Here is a 16,977-nt window from a genome sequence, read left to right on the forward strand (position 1 = left end):
TCATGCTCCCGCCCGCCTCCAGTATGGCTAGCTTCCATTTATTTGCACTGTCTCATGTCTGAGCCCATCACCACTCAAACATGGTCCTGTCCCCTCCAGGCTGGCTGCCAGATCTAGAAATGGTCATCTGATGGCTCCATTTCATAGCTCAGGAGAGGCGACAGAGGTCTTCAGTGAGACCCATGTTGCTGGGCTCCCTCGGGAGCAACTCAGGCATAAGCCAGGTCTGACTCCTCTTCTACCCCCAGGTCCCTGCATGGAGCCCGATCCAGCCTTGAAAAAAAAGCAAACATGACTGCCAAGCAAACTGGGGAGGGGCGGTTGGGGACCTGGGACAGGCACCACCATCTGCCTTCATAGCTAGACTCCAGCCCACGCTTCTCTGTCCACTTCCCCTGAAGCCGAGTAGCCCAGGGTGAGCTGGTCCCTCCAGATACCAGCTGCCCCTCTGGCAATGCCAGCCTGACCATGTTAACCAGGTTATATCAGCCCAGGGGTGAAGGAGGGTCACTGATGTTGTGATACTGTATGGACAGCCCTGGATTCCTTCCCTGAGTGGGTAGGATTAGCCTTGTCCACCGTGTCCCCCACAGATGTCCCTACAAAGGCCACCAAACTGCAGGTCAGAGTCTCACCTCGTATAGCAGACAGCCCAGGGACCATATGTCAGACTTGAAATTGTAGCCATTCTCATGGATCCTCTCAGGTGACATGTAGTACGGTGTCCCAACTGAAAGACAGCGTGGTAGAGTTTAGGATCAGGGATTAGGTGGGCAGGAATCGGGTTTACAGTGGGCAAGAGACCAGGCCTTGGCCTCTGGGTGGCCCACTCTCCCTCTCTGGGCCTGTCCCCTCCTCTGTCAGCTGACACAGTTGATTAGACTGGAGTGCCCATGCTAGTGGGGCATGAAATGCATCTGAGGCCCCAGAAACTTGAAGTGGATCCCCAAGAACCAGCTCTGGGCTGGGCAGCCAGGTGGGGTTGAGTGTTTCTGCCAAGTGCTGGTAATGGGAAGCAAGTAACCAAATGTCTCTCAGGTGACTGAGTCTAGAAGAGCCTAGAGCAAGCTCTCAACACTGTCAATGTTAACCAAGCTGTTCACATTAGCTTATTCATGTTCCCAAGGGCCCCATGAGGAAGCCTCCCCATTTTACAGATGAACAGACTGAGGCTCAGACAGGTAAAGAAGCTCACATAAAAGCTGCAGGAGCTGGGCACCAGTGACTCACACCTGTAACCCTAGCTGCTTGGGAAGCAGAGATCAGGAGAATCATGGTTCAAGGCCAGCAAATAGTTCTCAAGACCTTCCCCCACTCATCTCCAAAACAACCAAAGCAAAACGGCCTGGAGGTGTGGCTCAAGTTGGAAAGCATCTGTTTGGCAAGTGTGAAGCCAAGAGTTCAAACCCCAGTCCCACCACAAAAAAAGAAAAAAGACAAAAAGTGGCAGGAGTTTGGTGTGGTGTCACACTCTTATAGTCCTTATACCCAGGAAGCTGAGGCAGGAAGATAGTGAGTTTGAGGCCATCCTGGATAGCGGGACCTGTCTCAAGAAAACAAATAAAAAGTGGCAGGAATGGGCTTTGGCTGGGATCCACAGCCTCCAGAAACCAAGGTTTTTGCTTCCCTCTGTGGCCAGCCCTGCTCCAGACTTTGGGCTGGCCAGGATTTCTTTTAGTTTAGAAAAGGTACTTATCATAACAGAGATTTCATTAAAACGAAGTATTTCAGTTCACCAGAAGACACCACTGAGAGAGTTGAAAAGCAAGCCACAGCCTGGAAGATTGTCCTTGTCATCTTAGTCGTGTACCCTGCAGGGACCAATACAAGACACTATGCTCTGGATCTGAAATGCCCCCAAAGGCCATGTGCTAATGACGTGACTGCAGCAGATGGTGTGACTGGAGGCATGGTGTCTGCAGAAGGTGGTTGGAAGAAGTAGTTGCACCTCATCTCTGGCCCCTTCCTCTGTCTCCTTCTCTCTCTGCTTCCTGGCCACCATACAGTGAGCAGCTGTGCTCATCACCCCCTCCCCACAGGTCCACAGCCATGAGACCAAGTGACCACGGACTGAAACCTCTGAAACCATGAGCCAAAACAAACCATTTCTCCTTTTAGTTGATTTGGACACAATGACAGGAAGCTGTCACACACACACACATTGTATTTATGTATTTCTATTTTTCTGCTGTGTCGGGCTCAAACCCAGGACCTCACGTGAGCTAGCTAGTGTTCTACCACCGAGCTCCATCCCAGCCCCCAGCATGTATTCTAAAACTTCTAGAAATAGGTAAGTAAAAGACAAGTAACCTGTCCCTCAAATGAGCAAAGGCGCTTCCCCCGAGAAGGCCCACGTGGCTGATAAGCAGAGGGAGCAATGCTGTTTTCCTCATTACCCGTCAGGGAGGTGCGGCCGCAGCCCACCTGAAGGGTGAAAGAGAAAAAGACAAAGCACTGCTGGTGGGCACGTAACATGGCACACAGCAGCCGCAAAAGTGTTCATGACACCGTGACCCAGATAACCCGGTCCTAGGTGGATACCCAAGTGAGCAAGCTCTCTGCCCCTCAAACGACATGATCCATTATGTGCTCTGGGGCTCTGTTTGCAACAGCCCCAAACTAGAAACGAATGTCAGTCAACAGGAGACTAGATAAATTGATAAATGGCGTCCCGTTCAAAGAATGGACTACTATACAGCAACAGAAAAGAACAAACGGCAGGGACAAGGAGCAAAACAGATCCGTCTCACAGATGTAATGCTGAGTGAGGGAAGCTAAGCACAAAGAGCATGCACGCATTATTTGATTCCATTTTTGTGAAGTCTGGGAACAGGAAAAACTCCCTTATGGGGGTGGTGACCGGGAGTGTTACTGTGTATACCTGAATTAAAAAGTGAAGATGATGAAAGGTTTTTAATGGTGGGGACGGAGCTCTGCTGCTAAGAGGAAGACCAGATGATTGTGGGGACTCCCCCGGTGGCCCCCCTTCACTCCTGGGAAAGGCTGATTCTCAGGACACAGTGGCAGGGCATGCCCTGACCTGACAGTCCCTGCAGGGTTGTCTGAAGTGGACACTTTTGAAGAGCTGGGACTGAAAAGATGGGAGCTGCCCCAGGGAGGGAGCAAGTTCCCCATCCACAAGAGGCACAGGAGCTGGGGAGAGGGGCAGGAGGCAAGGCTGGGTGGGCCTGGGAGGCTGGTATTGCAACCTGCAATTCTGATATTGGTCCATTTGGAGGATGACTATTCCGGGGCCTTCATGACAAGATTTTTAAGGGTGTTACATGGAGACCCCATGTCATGTGGCCGAGCTGCACTGGCCAATGCTCGCCCGAGATGTGGCCTGTGATCCTGGGAAGGCGGATCCAGAACCACAGAAACATGGGGCGCTGGGAGAGCTGTTCAGTGGCTATTCACATCAGAAGGAAATGGGTCCAGCCTTCAGGATTTCACCGGCAAGCAGAGTGAGCGTAACTTGCAATTTTGCCATGGATGGGCATTTTCAAAACACAGAAATCCCAACTACCACTTAGTTAAAATAAAGACAGTTTAACACTAGAAAAGCCACAATCTCAAAATCTAGTACAAAGTCTAGCTTCACGAGCACGCTATTATCTTCTTGTTTTGATCGTCTTACTGGAGAAGGATGACGCACACCGTCTTGCCCTGCGTGAGGAGGCCGTGGCTGGTGCTGGAACCCACTGTGCTGGGCTGTGGGCTCCCGGGGGAGACATTTGTTTACACTTTTTCCTTGCAGCCAAACGCCAAGCTTACTTGACATGGCTCCCAAGGGCCAGGATCCCTGTGAGCTCAAGTGTTGACACGGTAGCTACCTCTTTATTAGGACACCACGCTCCCCTCATGCCAGTACTATCTGGAAAAGGACACCGGCCCTCAAGATGTGATTCTGAAAAGCTGTCACTCCCCCTGCAACTGGAACCCAGGGCCAGTTGCTCTTTAGCAGAAAGAGCTAAGGTCAACTTCGCATCTGTGTGGGATGCTGTTGGGAAAGTGGATGGACTTCCCGCAGCAGCACCTTGTCCCCTCTGGTCATGAGACAGCAAAACTAAACAAATGGCCAGGTGAGAAGTGGATAATATGTCACAGTCAGGATGAAACCCAACAGTTCTCGGTTAACAGGGGACATCTGGGCACAAATGGAAGTGGACCGTAGCACCTGAGTGCTATGGACAGATGTGCCTACGTGGGACGACGTGGAGCCCACGGGGTCCATGTCAGCCCCAGAGATGGAGGTCATATCCCCAGTGCGGAACAACAGTGTTCACTGTCTTAAGAGCTGCCTGTGCTCTTAAGACCCCTGGCCAGGCCCCTCCTGGCTTCCCCTGATTGCTCTTCCCAATCTCAGCCTTGCTCTCTGCTCATTTCAGATCTGCTGGGCCCCAGCGGGAGGGGGACCTGGGGATGAGGTGACCTGCGGGAAACCTGGGCTGCTTTGGCCAGGCCTTGCTGAAGGGGATGGCTTCACCATCCAGCCCGACCCCAGCTCCTCTGACAGCCTGATCTTCAACCTGCTTCTGAGCCTTTGCCTGTTCCCCAGCTTCTGAGCTCCATCAAGGCCCCTGCCCTGGCCAGGGAGAGAGAGCTACTCCATAGGCCCAGACGTCTCATCTGTCCCCGCTTCTGTCACCATTTTCTCCCCTGGATGACTCTCAGGAAGACCACAATGGGTCCAGGTCCCTGTTGTGGCCTGGCTTATGGTGAAAGCCATGGGCATAGAAGAAAAGAAAGGTTAGGGGACCCCTTTCCCTTTCCTTCTTCCCCCAACCGTCCCCCTCTGTGCTGTTTTTGCTGCTTTTATGTTTTCATGGGTGTAGGGCAAAAGGCAAACTCCTAACACAATCTGGAACTTTCTTCCAAGATGTCAGCACTACAAATTGCCACCCATCCATCATCCATGCCACTGTCTGTCTACCCATCTTCCCATTGTCTACCCATCAATGGATGCATCCATCTCCCATTCACATATCCACTAGTCTGTCCATCCATTAATCTATCTGTCCATCCAGCGACCCATGCACCCATTTCTATCCATTGTTAATGGAGCCTTGCTGCTGTGCTGGGACCTTGCTGGAGTGGACCCACAAGGAAGTAGCGTTGCCTGTCCCAAGAAGTGTCCGGAAAGAGCCAGCTGGCCATGTGCATGAAGAAAAGGCACTGGTCAGAGGCCATAGTCACTGGACAGGGGAAAGCCTGGATCCTGGGGCTGGGTGTGATGGTGCATGCCTGTAATCCCAGCTACTGGGGAGGCAGATGTAAAAGGATCATGGTTCCCTATCTTTACTTTTTTCTCTACCACTTAAGCCATGACCCCAGCCCTTTTACCTTTATTTTCTTTTTCTGATAGGTCCCCCATTTCGGCCTGGGATGGTCTTGGACTGCAATCCTCCTATTGCCATGTAATTAGTAGTTGAGATTACAGCTGTGTACTACCATACTTGGTCAGTGTGAGACCAGGACCTGGGAGTTTCTGATGAGTGCTACTGTCTGAAAGGAGGTGCTAAGCCTTGATCTTTCAGATTCTCAGCAAACACCCAAGGAACAAAAGCCAAATGAATGCATGAGGTACCAACTGAGAGAGGTTCAGCCTGTCTCAGGCTGAGTACGGAGTCGGTGGTCTCCTACCCAGGAGGGGGCTGCTTCCTTGGAGTCTGTAAAGACAGGTCACTGTGCCTCTCTGGGGCCCACGACTTGTGCCAGAGAGTGTGAAGCTATAGAGGTGACACAGCCCCTCTTCCTGGTGTGTCACGTAAAACCTGGATTTTCTACCAACAAGCAATATGCAGATGTGACGGACAGGCCACAATGTGCTACTTGCATGAATTTTAAAGATGAAACAAGAGACTTCAAAGAAATCTGAGCTTGCAGTGAGCCCCTAGAGGATGCGTCTGCAGATCCCACGGGAGCGGTGACTCTAGGGAAAGCTGGGAGAAGCTGGCAGGCGCGGTGGAGAGGGGTCGCCACAGATGCTAGGCTGCCCCACTAGGCAGCACAGGCCACTTCGGGTCCACCTGCGTCTCCATCCACCTTGCAGGATCTCGGCTTTCCCTTTTCCCAGCGGGACAGGGCTGCGCATGTGGAAAAGGGCCCTAACGACCCGGACCTTCCCAAGTCTTTACTAGAACATGGATTTCAAACCCCGCAGATATCAGAAGAGAGCGCAGACCTCAAAGGGGAAGCTGATTAAAGAGCCTGTCCCCGAGACGCCACTCCTGTCAAAACAAACTTTGCGGTGTGTTGAAATGCTCCTGGTGTTTGAAACATTTTCGTTAGATATGAACAAGGCAGATTTCACATGAAGGAGAGGCTAGGGTCTGCGAGCTGCCCCTTCCCCAAACAGTGCTTTTGAACAGGACTGGAATGAACTGCCGACGTCCATCCACTAGGGCCGAATCTGTGACAGGTGGGCAGGGTGGGCATCACTGGCATGACCTCGGAGCTGGACCCGCCAGATGTGGCCCACTCTGACCTCTCCCTAGCTAAGATCAGAAACCAGGTCTCAGCCTCAGTTTCCCCATCAGCAGCAAGGGGCTCCCCTCTGCCCTCTGCAGCCTCGCTTCCTTGTCTGGGAAGTGGACAGTGAGTAGAACCGTGTCGGTTCTTGGTGAAGACTAAGGGAGCTTCCTCCGGGTTGAAGGCAGGGCCAAGCAGGCTTTTTGGGGCCTCGCAGGGCGAGGCACATGTCCTTGCTGAAGGAGCAAGTGAGTGAGTGAAAAATGAATGTGCTAAATCTCACATCCTTGCCTCTGATCGCTTCCTCACTTGCTGTCCCTCTAAGATCTTCCTCCGTCCTTCTCTTGAATACACCAGGCCTATGGCAGAGAAGCCACCACAGTGACCTCTGTGGCTCCCACCTGCATCAGAACCGGCCTGAGGTCACCGGATGACCTGCATGCTCTGGGAAGAAGGGATGGGCTGGATTGTTCCCAGGCGTCCTGTGCTGCTGGGTGGAGCCAGGGCAGGAGGTGGCCCAGGGACTCGTCTCGTCTTTCCGGCCTCTGCTCCTCACTCCAGTGTCCTCCTGGGTGTCTGGTCATGTGGACCGGGCATCCCTGTCACTGCACACAGGATCACATGCATGGCAGTGCTGGCATATGACAGGACAGGGGTCATGACAAGCCCCCAGGTCCTTCGCCAACACTTGATGCTGGCTCCTCCCATGTAATGGGGAACTTGGGGTTCTCACCCCCCAGAGAACTTATGGGGGTCCTCTCTTGATCCCTTCTCCAGGCACCCATGACCCAAGCCCATGCTGTAGGCTGTTGCCTGCAGAAGGCCACTTGGACACAGGGTGACTCCTCATGGGGCCCAGAGCCCATATGCCAGGTGAACACAGGCGTGTGGCATCACCTCTCAGCCTCTGTCAACTCCTCTGTAAAAAGGCCTGGTTGAGATGTTTTTTTTTTAGAAAAGCAAATGTTCTCCTTTTGGTCGTTGTTTTTGGTTTTGAGACAGAGTGTCGCTATGGAACTCAAGCCTCAGATCACAATCCTCCTACTTCTATCTCCTGAGTGCTGGGATTACAGGCATATACCACCATGCATGGCTCATCTTCTCTGCTGAATCATCTGATCAGTGAATTCGGTGTCTGGAAAACTGAAATCCAGGGCAGCTCTGGGAGTGAGGAGGTGGTTTGGGGGTGCAGTATAGAACCCCCAAATATGATCCAGCACCTCCTTGCATGCAGTGGGCGTGCAGAGGGTTCCACCTGTTCCCTCATCAGGCCACCTGTGTCTGTTTCTGCCCATCTGAGGACCCTGGAAGGCAGGGAAGGCTACAGAATCACAGGTTCCCTGTACCCAAGCTGGGGCTGGAAAGTTGGCTCAGTGATGGACAAGAAAGGACTTGAAGGCTGTGGCCAGACCCAGCCCTGGGAGGGTGACTGTGCTCTGACTGCTTGTATCTGATGGGAGTCACCCCTACCGGCCTCATTTCCCCAGCCCCAGGGAGGCCATGCAGGCCCTACACGGGGCCCTGGGTGTGAGTGACCTCCCTTCCTGCCCCATTCCAGCCCTGCAGCGCCGACATCCTGCTCTCCGGCCCCACCATTTGTCTTGCAGCTGCTGCCGTAGCTTGGAGCAAGACACTTGCTCGTAGCTTGTGAGCTGTGTATAGGCAAATCTTTCATTTTTCTTTCATTACGCCGGCGTGTACTGTCACTTAATTTTTATGTATGCAATCCTTCCTGACAAATATGATCTGCTGCCTGGTAATTCGTCTGACGCTCATTCTGTTCCGTGCTCTAATTACGGCTCCTATTCCTGACACGGAGGCAGCCGCTCTGCCACCGCTGGGTACCGCACCTGTCAGCCCGACCATGGCACTGACTAATGCCCTTTCATGCCAGCCTCGTGTTAGGAAATACAGAGGTGGGGAGGGGGCTGGGCAGGCGAGGGGAGGAGGGTGGATTTGCATAAGCCCAGCTCCCGGGGGGGTTGGCAGCCTTAAGAGAGGAGATGGTTGCCAGGGCAACGAGGCTGCTGCCACCACAGCATCTCCACGTAGTAGGTGCACACTGGTCGTGGCGGATGCATAATTCATACCCACACACAGTGGGAACGGGGTCCCTGGGTCCTTCCTGAGTCACAGTGCAGTGGCAATTAGTTCAATCCCTTGCCTGACCAAACGTGAGTGCCAGGCTTAGTCAGCTGTTTGCAATCCTCGCTATAGAGCGGTCTTTCCCGGGTCTCGGAGTCTTTGAGTCCCAGGCTTTGGCCCTGTGCTGTCACCTCCACAGAGCCAGGGCAGGTGCAGATTAAGGCCTTGGGTTCTGGGAGCCTGGCTAGCAAGCGGACCCTTGCCAGCCTCAGCTCGGCGGTGTTTCTTCCACGTGGCGTGGAGCAGGAGCAGGCCCGGGCCCGGGAAGGCTCCTTCCACTCGGCCCACAGCAAGCCGGTGCTCAGAGGCCTTGGGAAGCACCCAGCTTGTGACGATGGCCTTTTCCCAAGCTCCAATTCTTCCTCATTAATACAATAAGTGCACCAGCCCAAGTGGATAAAAATCAGAGTGTCGGAGGAGCTGGGATCTCTGCCGTCCTTAATGATGAGATCCTAACTGGCTCTGACGGAGCGCTGCTGTCTGCTCCACAGCGGGGCAGAGTGAGGCTCGGGCCTGACTGACGGGCCCAGGAGGCAGCGGCCTTCACTCTTCCCTGACAGCTTCCCTCGGAGTTCCGGCCTTTGTGAAGCTGTTACAGCAGATAAGGGGCTGGGGTGGAGCCCAGTAGCACGTGAGAAATGCCAGGCTTGATCCCCAGCACTGAAGAAAAAAACCCCCAAAATGCCAGCCAGGTAAACAGTCCCAAACCGATCAGAACATCACTTTTCACAAGAGAAATACCTGAGCGGGTTGGGAAGAATGGGGTTCCTTGATCATCCAAGGCCCTCGACCCCAGGCTTCTGGAAGAATCATGGGCTCTGGCTGGAGAGGCCTGAGTTCAAGTCCTGCTCCAATGGATGCTGTTGGACCCCAGCAAAAGCACTTAGGCTCCCTCCATTTCAGACTCCCGTCTGGACAAAGGAAGGAACCTATGTTCCCTGAAGCCAGTGCATGTGACAGAAGCCTCCTAACTTCCTGGGGATGGTCCTCGCCCAGCCTTTCCTTGAAGCCAAAGGAAGAGGCTGGGCCAGGGATGTCAGGGTTGGATGGCGACAGGTCCTTCCCAACACACCTACAAGCAGCCTGTTCATTTCTCTTAAGTGTGTATGAATGCTAAATCCCTCAGTCATGGAGACCAGTGTGCAGTGACAGTTTCCATAGGAGAAGTGTCCAGACAGCACCGTCGCGACCTGAGGCTGCTGTGGCATTCCTAGCTTGCCACAGACACCCAGGCGTCAAAGATGGGAGACCTGGGCTGAGCAGTGGAGTAGGGTGGAAATGAGTGGAGACTGGCAGGTCCCAGGAGGTGTCCCCAAACACAAGGCGCTTTGGGGACTGGCTACCCCACAGACCTCTGCAAAATGTGCCCTCGGTTGCCCTGGTGAAACCCTGGTGATGCACGGGTCACGCTGGCCTCATGCTTTAATCAAATGGAAAAGTCTCTGTTGTCATCTGTCCAGGTTTCATGCCCTGTTATATTTGGGCCACGCAGGTCCGGAAGTAGGCACAGCCTCACCGGATCCAATACATCTGGTGACCCGAACCACTCAGGGGGCCTGCACCCTAGGGTGCCTCCAGCCCCCAGAACGAGCAGCATCCAGGGTTGCCTGTCTTTCTAGCCATTCTGCAGCCCACACCCTTCAGAGGACCCTGCTCTGCGCCACACCCCGAGGCTCTCCTGTCCCTTGCCTGCCCGCCAGCTCCTCTTCACCCTCCACAGTCCCCACGAGGGCAGCTCCAGCTGGGTGAGCTCCTGGCCTGGTCCCCTACCTCCAAAGCTGCCTGTTTAAAACTAAACTGAGGACCAGCTCGACAGTCCTCCCCAGGGAACAGGTCACAGTGGAACAATGCACAGCAAATGGCCAAGCCCACATGCTGTGATGGCCGTCCATCACCCAAGGGTGACCTGAAAGTGCAGGAGCCCCCACTGCACCCCTAGGCCTTGCTCACTCTTCTCTCAGTCTGTTCTGAAATGACAAAAAGGCATTTCCCACAATCACTAAGCAGGTAAGTCCCAGGGGCCATGTGTGCCCCTTTGGTCCAGCCACAGAGACGGGCCACCTTACCTAGTGAGTGGGCCGCAGTGGTCTCAGAACTGAAGAAGCGGCCTAGCCCAAGGTCACCGAGCTTTACAATGCCTGTGGCTGTGATGAACACGTTGGCAGGCTTGATGTCTGCAGGAGAAGGAGACAGGGTTGGTGTGGGGAGAGGAGGCTGGGGAGGGAGGGCCGGCAGGGCAGGAGGAAGCAGGAGGTCTGTGGTGGTCACTGGAGGGCCTTCCAGGTGATTGGCAAGCCTAGCCCTGGCATAGCCAACTCCTATGAAGACATCAAAGCCCATGTGAAAGTTCCCTTCTCTGGGAGGTTTCCCTGGCTTTGCCTACCATCAGCTGTAGGTCCTTGGGAAAACTGCCACATTTTTCTTGAGCCTCATTTTCTTCATCTGTAAAATGGGTCTAGGTTCTCCTATTTCATAGGGTCAATTCGGGGGTCTAAGAGGCAGGGAATTGTGCCTCTGCTTCCTTTTGTACAGTTGTGTCCTTTGTGCCTACAAGAGTGCCTAGCACACAGCAGGTGCTCTCTCTGTGACCACCTGCACAATGATGACAAAGCAGGGGGAAGCTGTATCGTGTCCACCAAAAGGACAACACTAGCAGAATAGGTGGCGGTGATGAGTGGAGACATCAAGCACCCAGCTTCCTCAAATGTGGGATGACTTTTAGAGACTCCTTTGTGTCTCACTTCCTCTACTTAGCCAACTCCTATGAAGATGCTAAAGCCCATATGAAAGTTCCCTTCTCTGGGCAGAGGTGACAACAACAGTGGAACTGGTCATGCCTGGGCTACCTGTGCTGGCTCCAGGCCGGTGTTGGGGACTGGAGACTGTGTGCTGGGGGGATGGGAGCAGGGTCCCCTAAAGCTATGTGGTACCGGGAGGTCCCTGACACGGAGCAGGTGTGTGTACAGTAGCTGGCCACCCCCCTGGGTGGGGAGCACAGAGTGGCCCGGCTTCCTCACAGGGCTGCTCCTGAGGTCCCGGGGTCCCTGGCCTCCCGCGGGGCGCGTACCTCTGTGCATGACACGGCGCGAGTGCATGTGCTCCACGGCGCTGCACAGCTGCACAAAGTACTTCCACACTGTCCTCTCGGGGATGAGCCGCTTCTGCTTCTTGAAGTACTGCAGGGGACAGACAGACAGACGCAAGCCCCGTGAGCAAGCCAAGAGCGCTGCGCGCACCCTTGCTTCGGCCTCCAGCGTGCCCGGGGCCTCGTGTTAGCTCCCAGAGGGAGGGTGGACCGGCCCCCGGTGGGCCCCGGATGGAGGGACCCCCGACACCCCAACAGGGAGCTCCGTGCGGGCCTGGACAGTCCACCCCGCTCTCAGCCTGGCCCTGGGGGAGGACACCCAGGACACCCTCGCCTTGGCTACACTGAAGGAGCTGTGACAGAAAGTTCTGGAAGGCTGATTCAGGACCAGGTTTGTAGCCACAGTTTAGATAGCACCACACAGGGGGCTTCTGGGCACCAGGCCCTGTGATGGGATGCAAGGCAACGCTCTGCACCCCGGTTACCTGAGTACCGGGGTGGTTCAGAGCCATCTCTTCAGAGAAGCCAGGTTTCCCCAAAGCAACTGTGGGGTGACACTGTGGCCCATCTCTCAGGCAGCCGCTGGGGTACAAAAAGCTGGGAGCTGACCAGGCAACTGCCCAGCCTGGGGAAGGGGCCCAGGAGGAGAAAGGACTGAGCCAGCACTGCTGAGCGGCTCTGTGTGTGGCCACAGGGCTGAGCCCTCACTGTGGCCATCTGACTGACGAAGAGACTTAGGGCCACAGAACAAGAGGCCAAGTCACAGCTCAACCCACTGAGAACCCCAGCTCTTCACCCAGAGCCTGTGATGCGGACCCTGCTCAGAGAGGGTGAGGAATAGGCCAGGGTTAAGCAGAGCTGGGATCCAGATCTGGGCATCTCCAGAAGTGGCCAGCTGGCAGCACCTGACCTCAAAGTAAAAGCCCTGGAAGCTCTCCCAAGGCCCCTGCTAGCACAGGGACCTCATAGATGAGCCATCCCAGGCTTCTGGCAGAGACCCCTGCCTTGGGCCACCCCCAGGATCATGGCGGGCCAGGCTGGGGTGTTATTTACACCACGATGTTACTCAGTCCTCATTACAGTGTTTACTTGGGGACGCGCACAGCCGAGAGCGGTGATTTTCTAAATGTCACATCGTGTAAGTGCTGCCTGACATTTAGTGGGAAGGCGCGGAGTCTCTGGTGGGTTTTGGGCTGGCAGCAGCAGGTCTAGGCTTCACCATGCTCCGTAAACATCTCGAGCACCGTGGCTGGCTGGCCCCTGAGGCCACAGGCCCTTGGGACACGGGCCTTGCTGGCCAGCAAACTTTATGGCCAGTGGGACAATGATGGTGGAGCCCTGGAATGGCTTGGTTGTCCTCACCACCCAGAGGCAGCTAAGGGTGGAAGGGCCTGGAAACTGCACTCCTACCAAGCACTGACCCTGTGCTGGATGCCTTATGGTCGAGGAAACTGAGGCTAGGGGCCTGCCCAAGGTTGTGCGTGAACCAGGTTGGGTCTCTGCAGGGGAGGACCCTGCTCTGTGCACTGCTGAGGGAGCAGGGGCAGGCAGGGGACAGGACAGGAGAAAGGCACCGGCCAGTGGGGATGGTGGCCGAGGTTGTGCCGGAATCTGCTGACACTCATCCTAGCCTCAGCCCTGCTGGCTTTCTGCTGAACTGAACCCTGAGCCAGGCCCAGGCCCAGGCCAGGGGTGAGTAGGGGAAGGCAGAGGGGTATTGGCAGCTTCCTCCCCTCAGCCTGAAGGAGCTGGCACTGGACTGCAGTACCCACGGCCGGGATGGTGGTGGACACTGAGGCTTGGGGAAGGAGGGTTGGCCAAGTCACACCCAACCCACTGGCTGCCTCCAGCCCCACCCCATGGAATGACAGGCAGGCCTAGGGTCCGTGGAGGCAGTGCATGGATGACAAGGAGGGAGGGGCCTCTGTCCCCTGCTCCTCCTCTCCACCTCTGTCCCTGCCCTTGCCTTGCTCTCTGTTCTACAACCAGTCTTTTTTCTGGAATGCAAGATTGACCCCATGTGCTCTACCAGAAGCCTGAAGACGCTCCTCTGACCCAAATTCTAAGCCTAGTCCCAGAGGTTCTGTGTGACCCAAGGCCCACACTTCATTTGGTGCTCTTGCTGGATCAAAATGTGTTTCAACACCCTGGCTCTTGTACAGCTGTTCCTGCCTCTACATTACTCATCTTCCCTCAGTCTCGGCTCAGGGGTCACCTCCTCCAGGAAGCCTTCCTTAACTTCCACTTGGCTTGTTTCTGGAGCAGCCTTCCTGTTAGAATCTGGGCACCCTGAGGGCAGTAGCCCTCACGAGGCTGGCACATGGTTGGAGGGTGCTTGTATTTGTTCAGGGAGAGGACGACAAAAGGAAGGAGAAACCGGAGAAGGGGGTAAGGACGTGATATAGCACATCTGTTCCCACTAGGGATCTGTGTGGAGATTAATATCCCTGTGAATACATTAATATGTCAGTGAAAATATAAAAGCAGGTGATAACAGCTCAAGTAATGCCACTTCCCAACGACGCCGTATTCCTAGGGGCCAAATTTCAGAAGAGCAAGTGCCGAACAATTGCTCAGTCTCCAGTGCCTGCTGGAAAGACAGAATCCATGTCTGCCCCATTTCCAAGTGTGGCTGGGAGCAGGGTGGGGGGCTTGAGTGTGGCCCACCTCACTCAGGAGCAGGCAGACTGGGGTCAGAGGGATGATGGGGGCCCAGGCTGGGAGTGGAGGCACAGGCCCAAGCCAGCAGGGCCATGAGGGAGGAGCAGGGAGTGGGCTTGGGCTCCTCTACAGGGAGGCTGGGCTGCCTTATGCAGGAAGCTAAGCCTCCCTGGGCTCAGCGGTGCATGAGCTTGCTCGGTCAGTGCTCTGCCAATGGAGCTACAATGGTCCCTGATGCCAGACACATGGTGGACCTGCTCTGGGGCCCTGGGTGGGGGGACAAGGTGACCTGAGCAGTGTGTGCACAGCAGGGACCAGATCTGGCCCTGAGCTTGCCTGTGTGCCGTAGCCAGTCCCCTGGCCTCATGAAGACCCCAGACGATGACCTGGCCACAGGCGTGGCGCAGTCCCCACCTTCTGAGTGTTCTTAGGTAAGGGTCTGAACCTCTCTGGGCTTGGCTCTCCCTTGCTGTGAAAGGAGCTGTTGGACCCGTGAATTACTATCTGGGGTCTGACCTCCAGGGGGCGCTTCTCCCTTTGCATGGCAGAAGTGGCTGGTGGCTAGGATGGCCCTGGGGTAGTGAGGTGGCCGGAGGGGTTCTTTCTATGCTCAGCGGCACTTGCCTGGCCCCCAGCCGGCCTGAGCATTGCTCAGCCTTGCTTCATGTGCACTGCCCTCTTTCTGGGTTTCACCTGAGCCTGGTGGGGAGACAGGGTGGCTGTGGACTGAGCCTGAGCAGCCGAGAGGAGGCAGCCCTAGCCCCGGCTCTGACCTTGATCATCTGCGAGAGGTCACCTGCGTCGGCCAGCTCCAGCACAATGTTCAGTTCGTTGTCCTCGATAAACGAGTCGAAGTACTTGATGATGTTCGGATGGTTCAGTTGCTGTGCCGGGAGAGAGGGGACGGGAGGGTCACACCCAGTCCTGGTGCCGCCTTGCTCACTTGGGGATGATGAGGTCCCATGTTTGCTGGCTTGCCCCAGCAGGATGGGCCTGTGCTTGGGGACCAGGCAGACCGGGGTGATGTTGGGAAAATCGCTTTGTATCCCCAAGCCTCAGTTTCCCCACTTGCAAAATGGGCACTATGTTTTATTGGTACTGGGGATTGAACTCAGGGCCTCATGCTTGCTCTACCACTCGAACCAGTCCGCCAGCCCTGAGCACAACGTTTTCAAGAGTAGCTGTGAACGTCAGGTGGACTAAAACCCTTGCGTGTGTAGTAGCACCTGCCCAGAGTGAAGGTGGACCCAGAGGTCACTAGTGGAAGTGACCCCTACCCCATGCCCTTTAGGGGCAGGACCAGGCCCTGTCACCCTGTCCCTGTGCTCAGCCTGCAGAAGTATTCTTCTTTCCTGTCTTTCTCAATTTCCCACACATCCCTTGGGAATCCTAAAAAAAAAAAAAGCCATTCCTGATGGGACAGCAACCTGACTGACTGACTTGCTCAGGGCCAGGGTGCTGCCTGTGGCCTCTGCACCATGCACATGGAGACCAGACAGGACACTGCTCCACTGGCTGGAAGGCAGTGAAGACTGCATGTTAAGAAATTGTTGATAGCTGGGTGTAGGGACTCACGCCTATAATCCCAGCACTCAGGAGGCTGACGCAGGAGGATCTTGAGTTTCATGCCAGCCTGTCTCAAACAAACAAGGTTCTGGGATCTGGGGAAACAAGGTTCTGACATCACCATCCCACTAGCGTGGTGCGCGATTCCAACAGTCAGCTGAGACCAGAGGCTGGTTGATATCAGCGTTTTCTAAAAGGCCGCAGGTCTGTGTGAGAGGGCTGTGCACAGATGCTTTGTGCTGACCTGTGCTATTCCCAGATTCCAGCATGAAGAGCCTGGGCAGACGTGACAGACCACGCCGTCCCCCTTTCATTCATCCCCACCAGCCCAAGATGGGCAGGCCATACTCAACCAGGCCCCAGGGGCCGGAGGTGGCCTCAGCCAGCTGTCCCAGCTCACACCAGGACGCCCCTCCCCCAGGCTGACACTGCTGTACCTGGTGTCTACTGCCTGTCCTAGTCCTTGAGCCCACTCTGGACCAAACCCATGAGTGTCCTGCTCCTGCCACCCCCTCAGTCAGTGGGTGGTCCTCAGAGGCTGCCTGCACTGTGCCTCAGGAAATGTGTAGACACGCAGCACATTCGAGGGGTTGCCTCTTCTCCTGGCTCCCTGAGTGGCTGTAGGGACCAGGAGTGGCCCTGGAGAGGGCATTCTTCCCATCTCAGCAGCACCTCAGCCTCAAGTGAGGGTGACTGGACCCCAGGAGGTGGCACGAGGCACTCACTCAGCCCACACCCCACCCAAGTGTCCTCCCCATCTGTGCCCCTCCCCCACTCCCCAGCCCCACACCTGCAGGAAGGGGGCTCCGCTGTCCCTGCAGGGCCCCTGCGTGGTGCATCCTCCTGTCCATCCTTCACCTGCCCTCCCTGTGCCGTGTGTGTCCCTGTGCCCTACAGGCTGGGATTCTAATCCACTCTGGCGCTGCAGCAAGCCACGAGAGCAGGACCTAGTCCTCCTCTGGCCCTCGAGGGCTACTGTGCGCCCCTGCCCTGCACGAGGGCCCACGCCCAGCCCAGCCAAAGGGGCACCTGGCCGCTGTGTGCTGTCA

At 55.6% G+C, this 16,977-nt stretch overlaps 1 protein-coding gene across 6 annotated transcripts in view; it reads right to left on the reverse strand.

The window, feature by feature from the left end:
- The window catches only part of Nek6 (NIMA related kinase 6), a 74,318-nt gene that overhangs the window by 9,586 nt on the left and 47,755 nt on the right, over positions 1-16,977 (reverse strand). For all 6 annotated transcript variants that reach the window (XM_020166574.2, XM_074053235.1, XM_074053231.1 and 3 more), the window contains 4 exons: positions 15,136-15,246; positions 11,684-11,792; positions 10,683-10,790; positions 636-730 (listed from right to left, as the gene is read on the reverse strand). In XM_020166574.2, coding sequence (XP_020022163.1) covers positions 636-730; positions 10,683-10,790; positions 11,684-11,792; positions 15,136-15,246 — 423 coding nt within the window. The remainder of the gene's footprint in view (positions 1-635; positions 731-10,682; positions 10,791-11,683; positions 11,793-15,135; positions 15,247-16,977) is intronic.

This window comes from Castor canadensis, chromosome 13 (genome assembly GCF_047511655.1).
Source record: "Castor canadensis chromosome 13, mCasCan1.hap1v2, whole genome shotgun sequence".
NCBI classification, from domain to species: domain Eukaryota; kingdom Metazoa; phylum Chordata; class Mammalia; order Rodentia; family Castoridae; genus Castor; species Castor canadensis.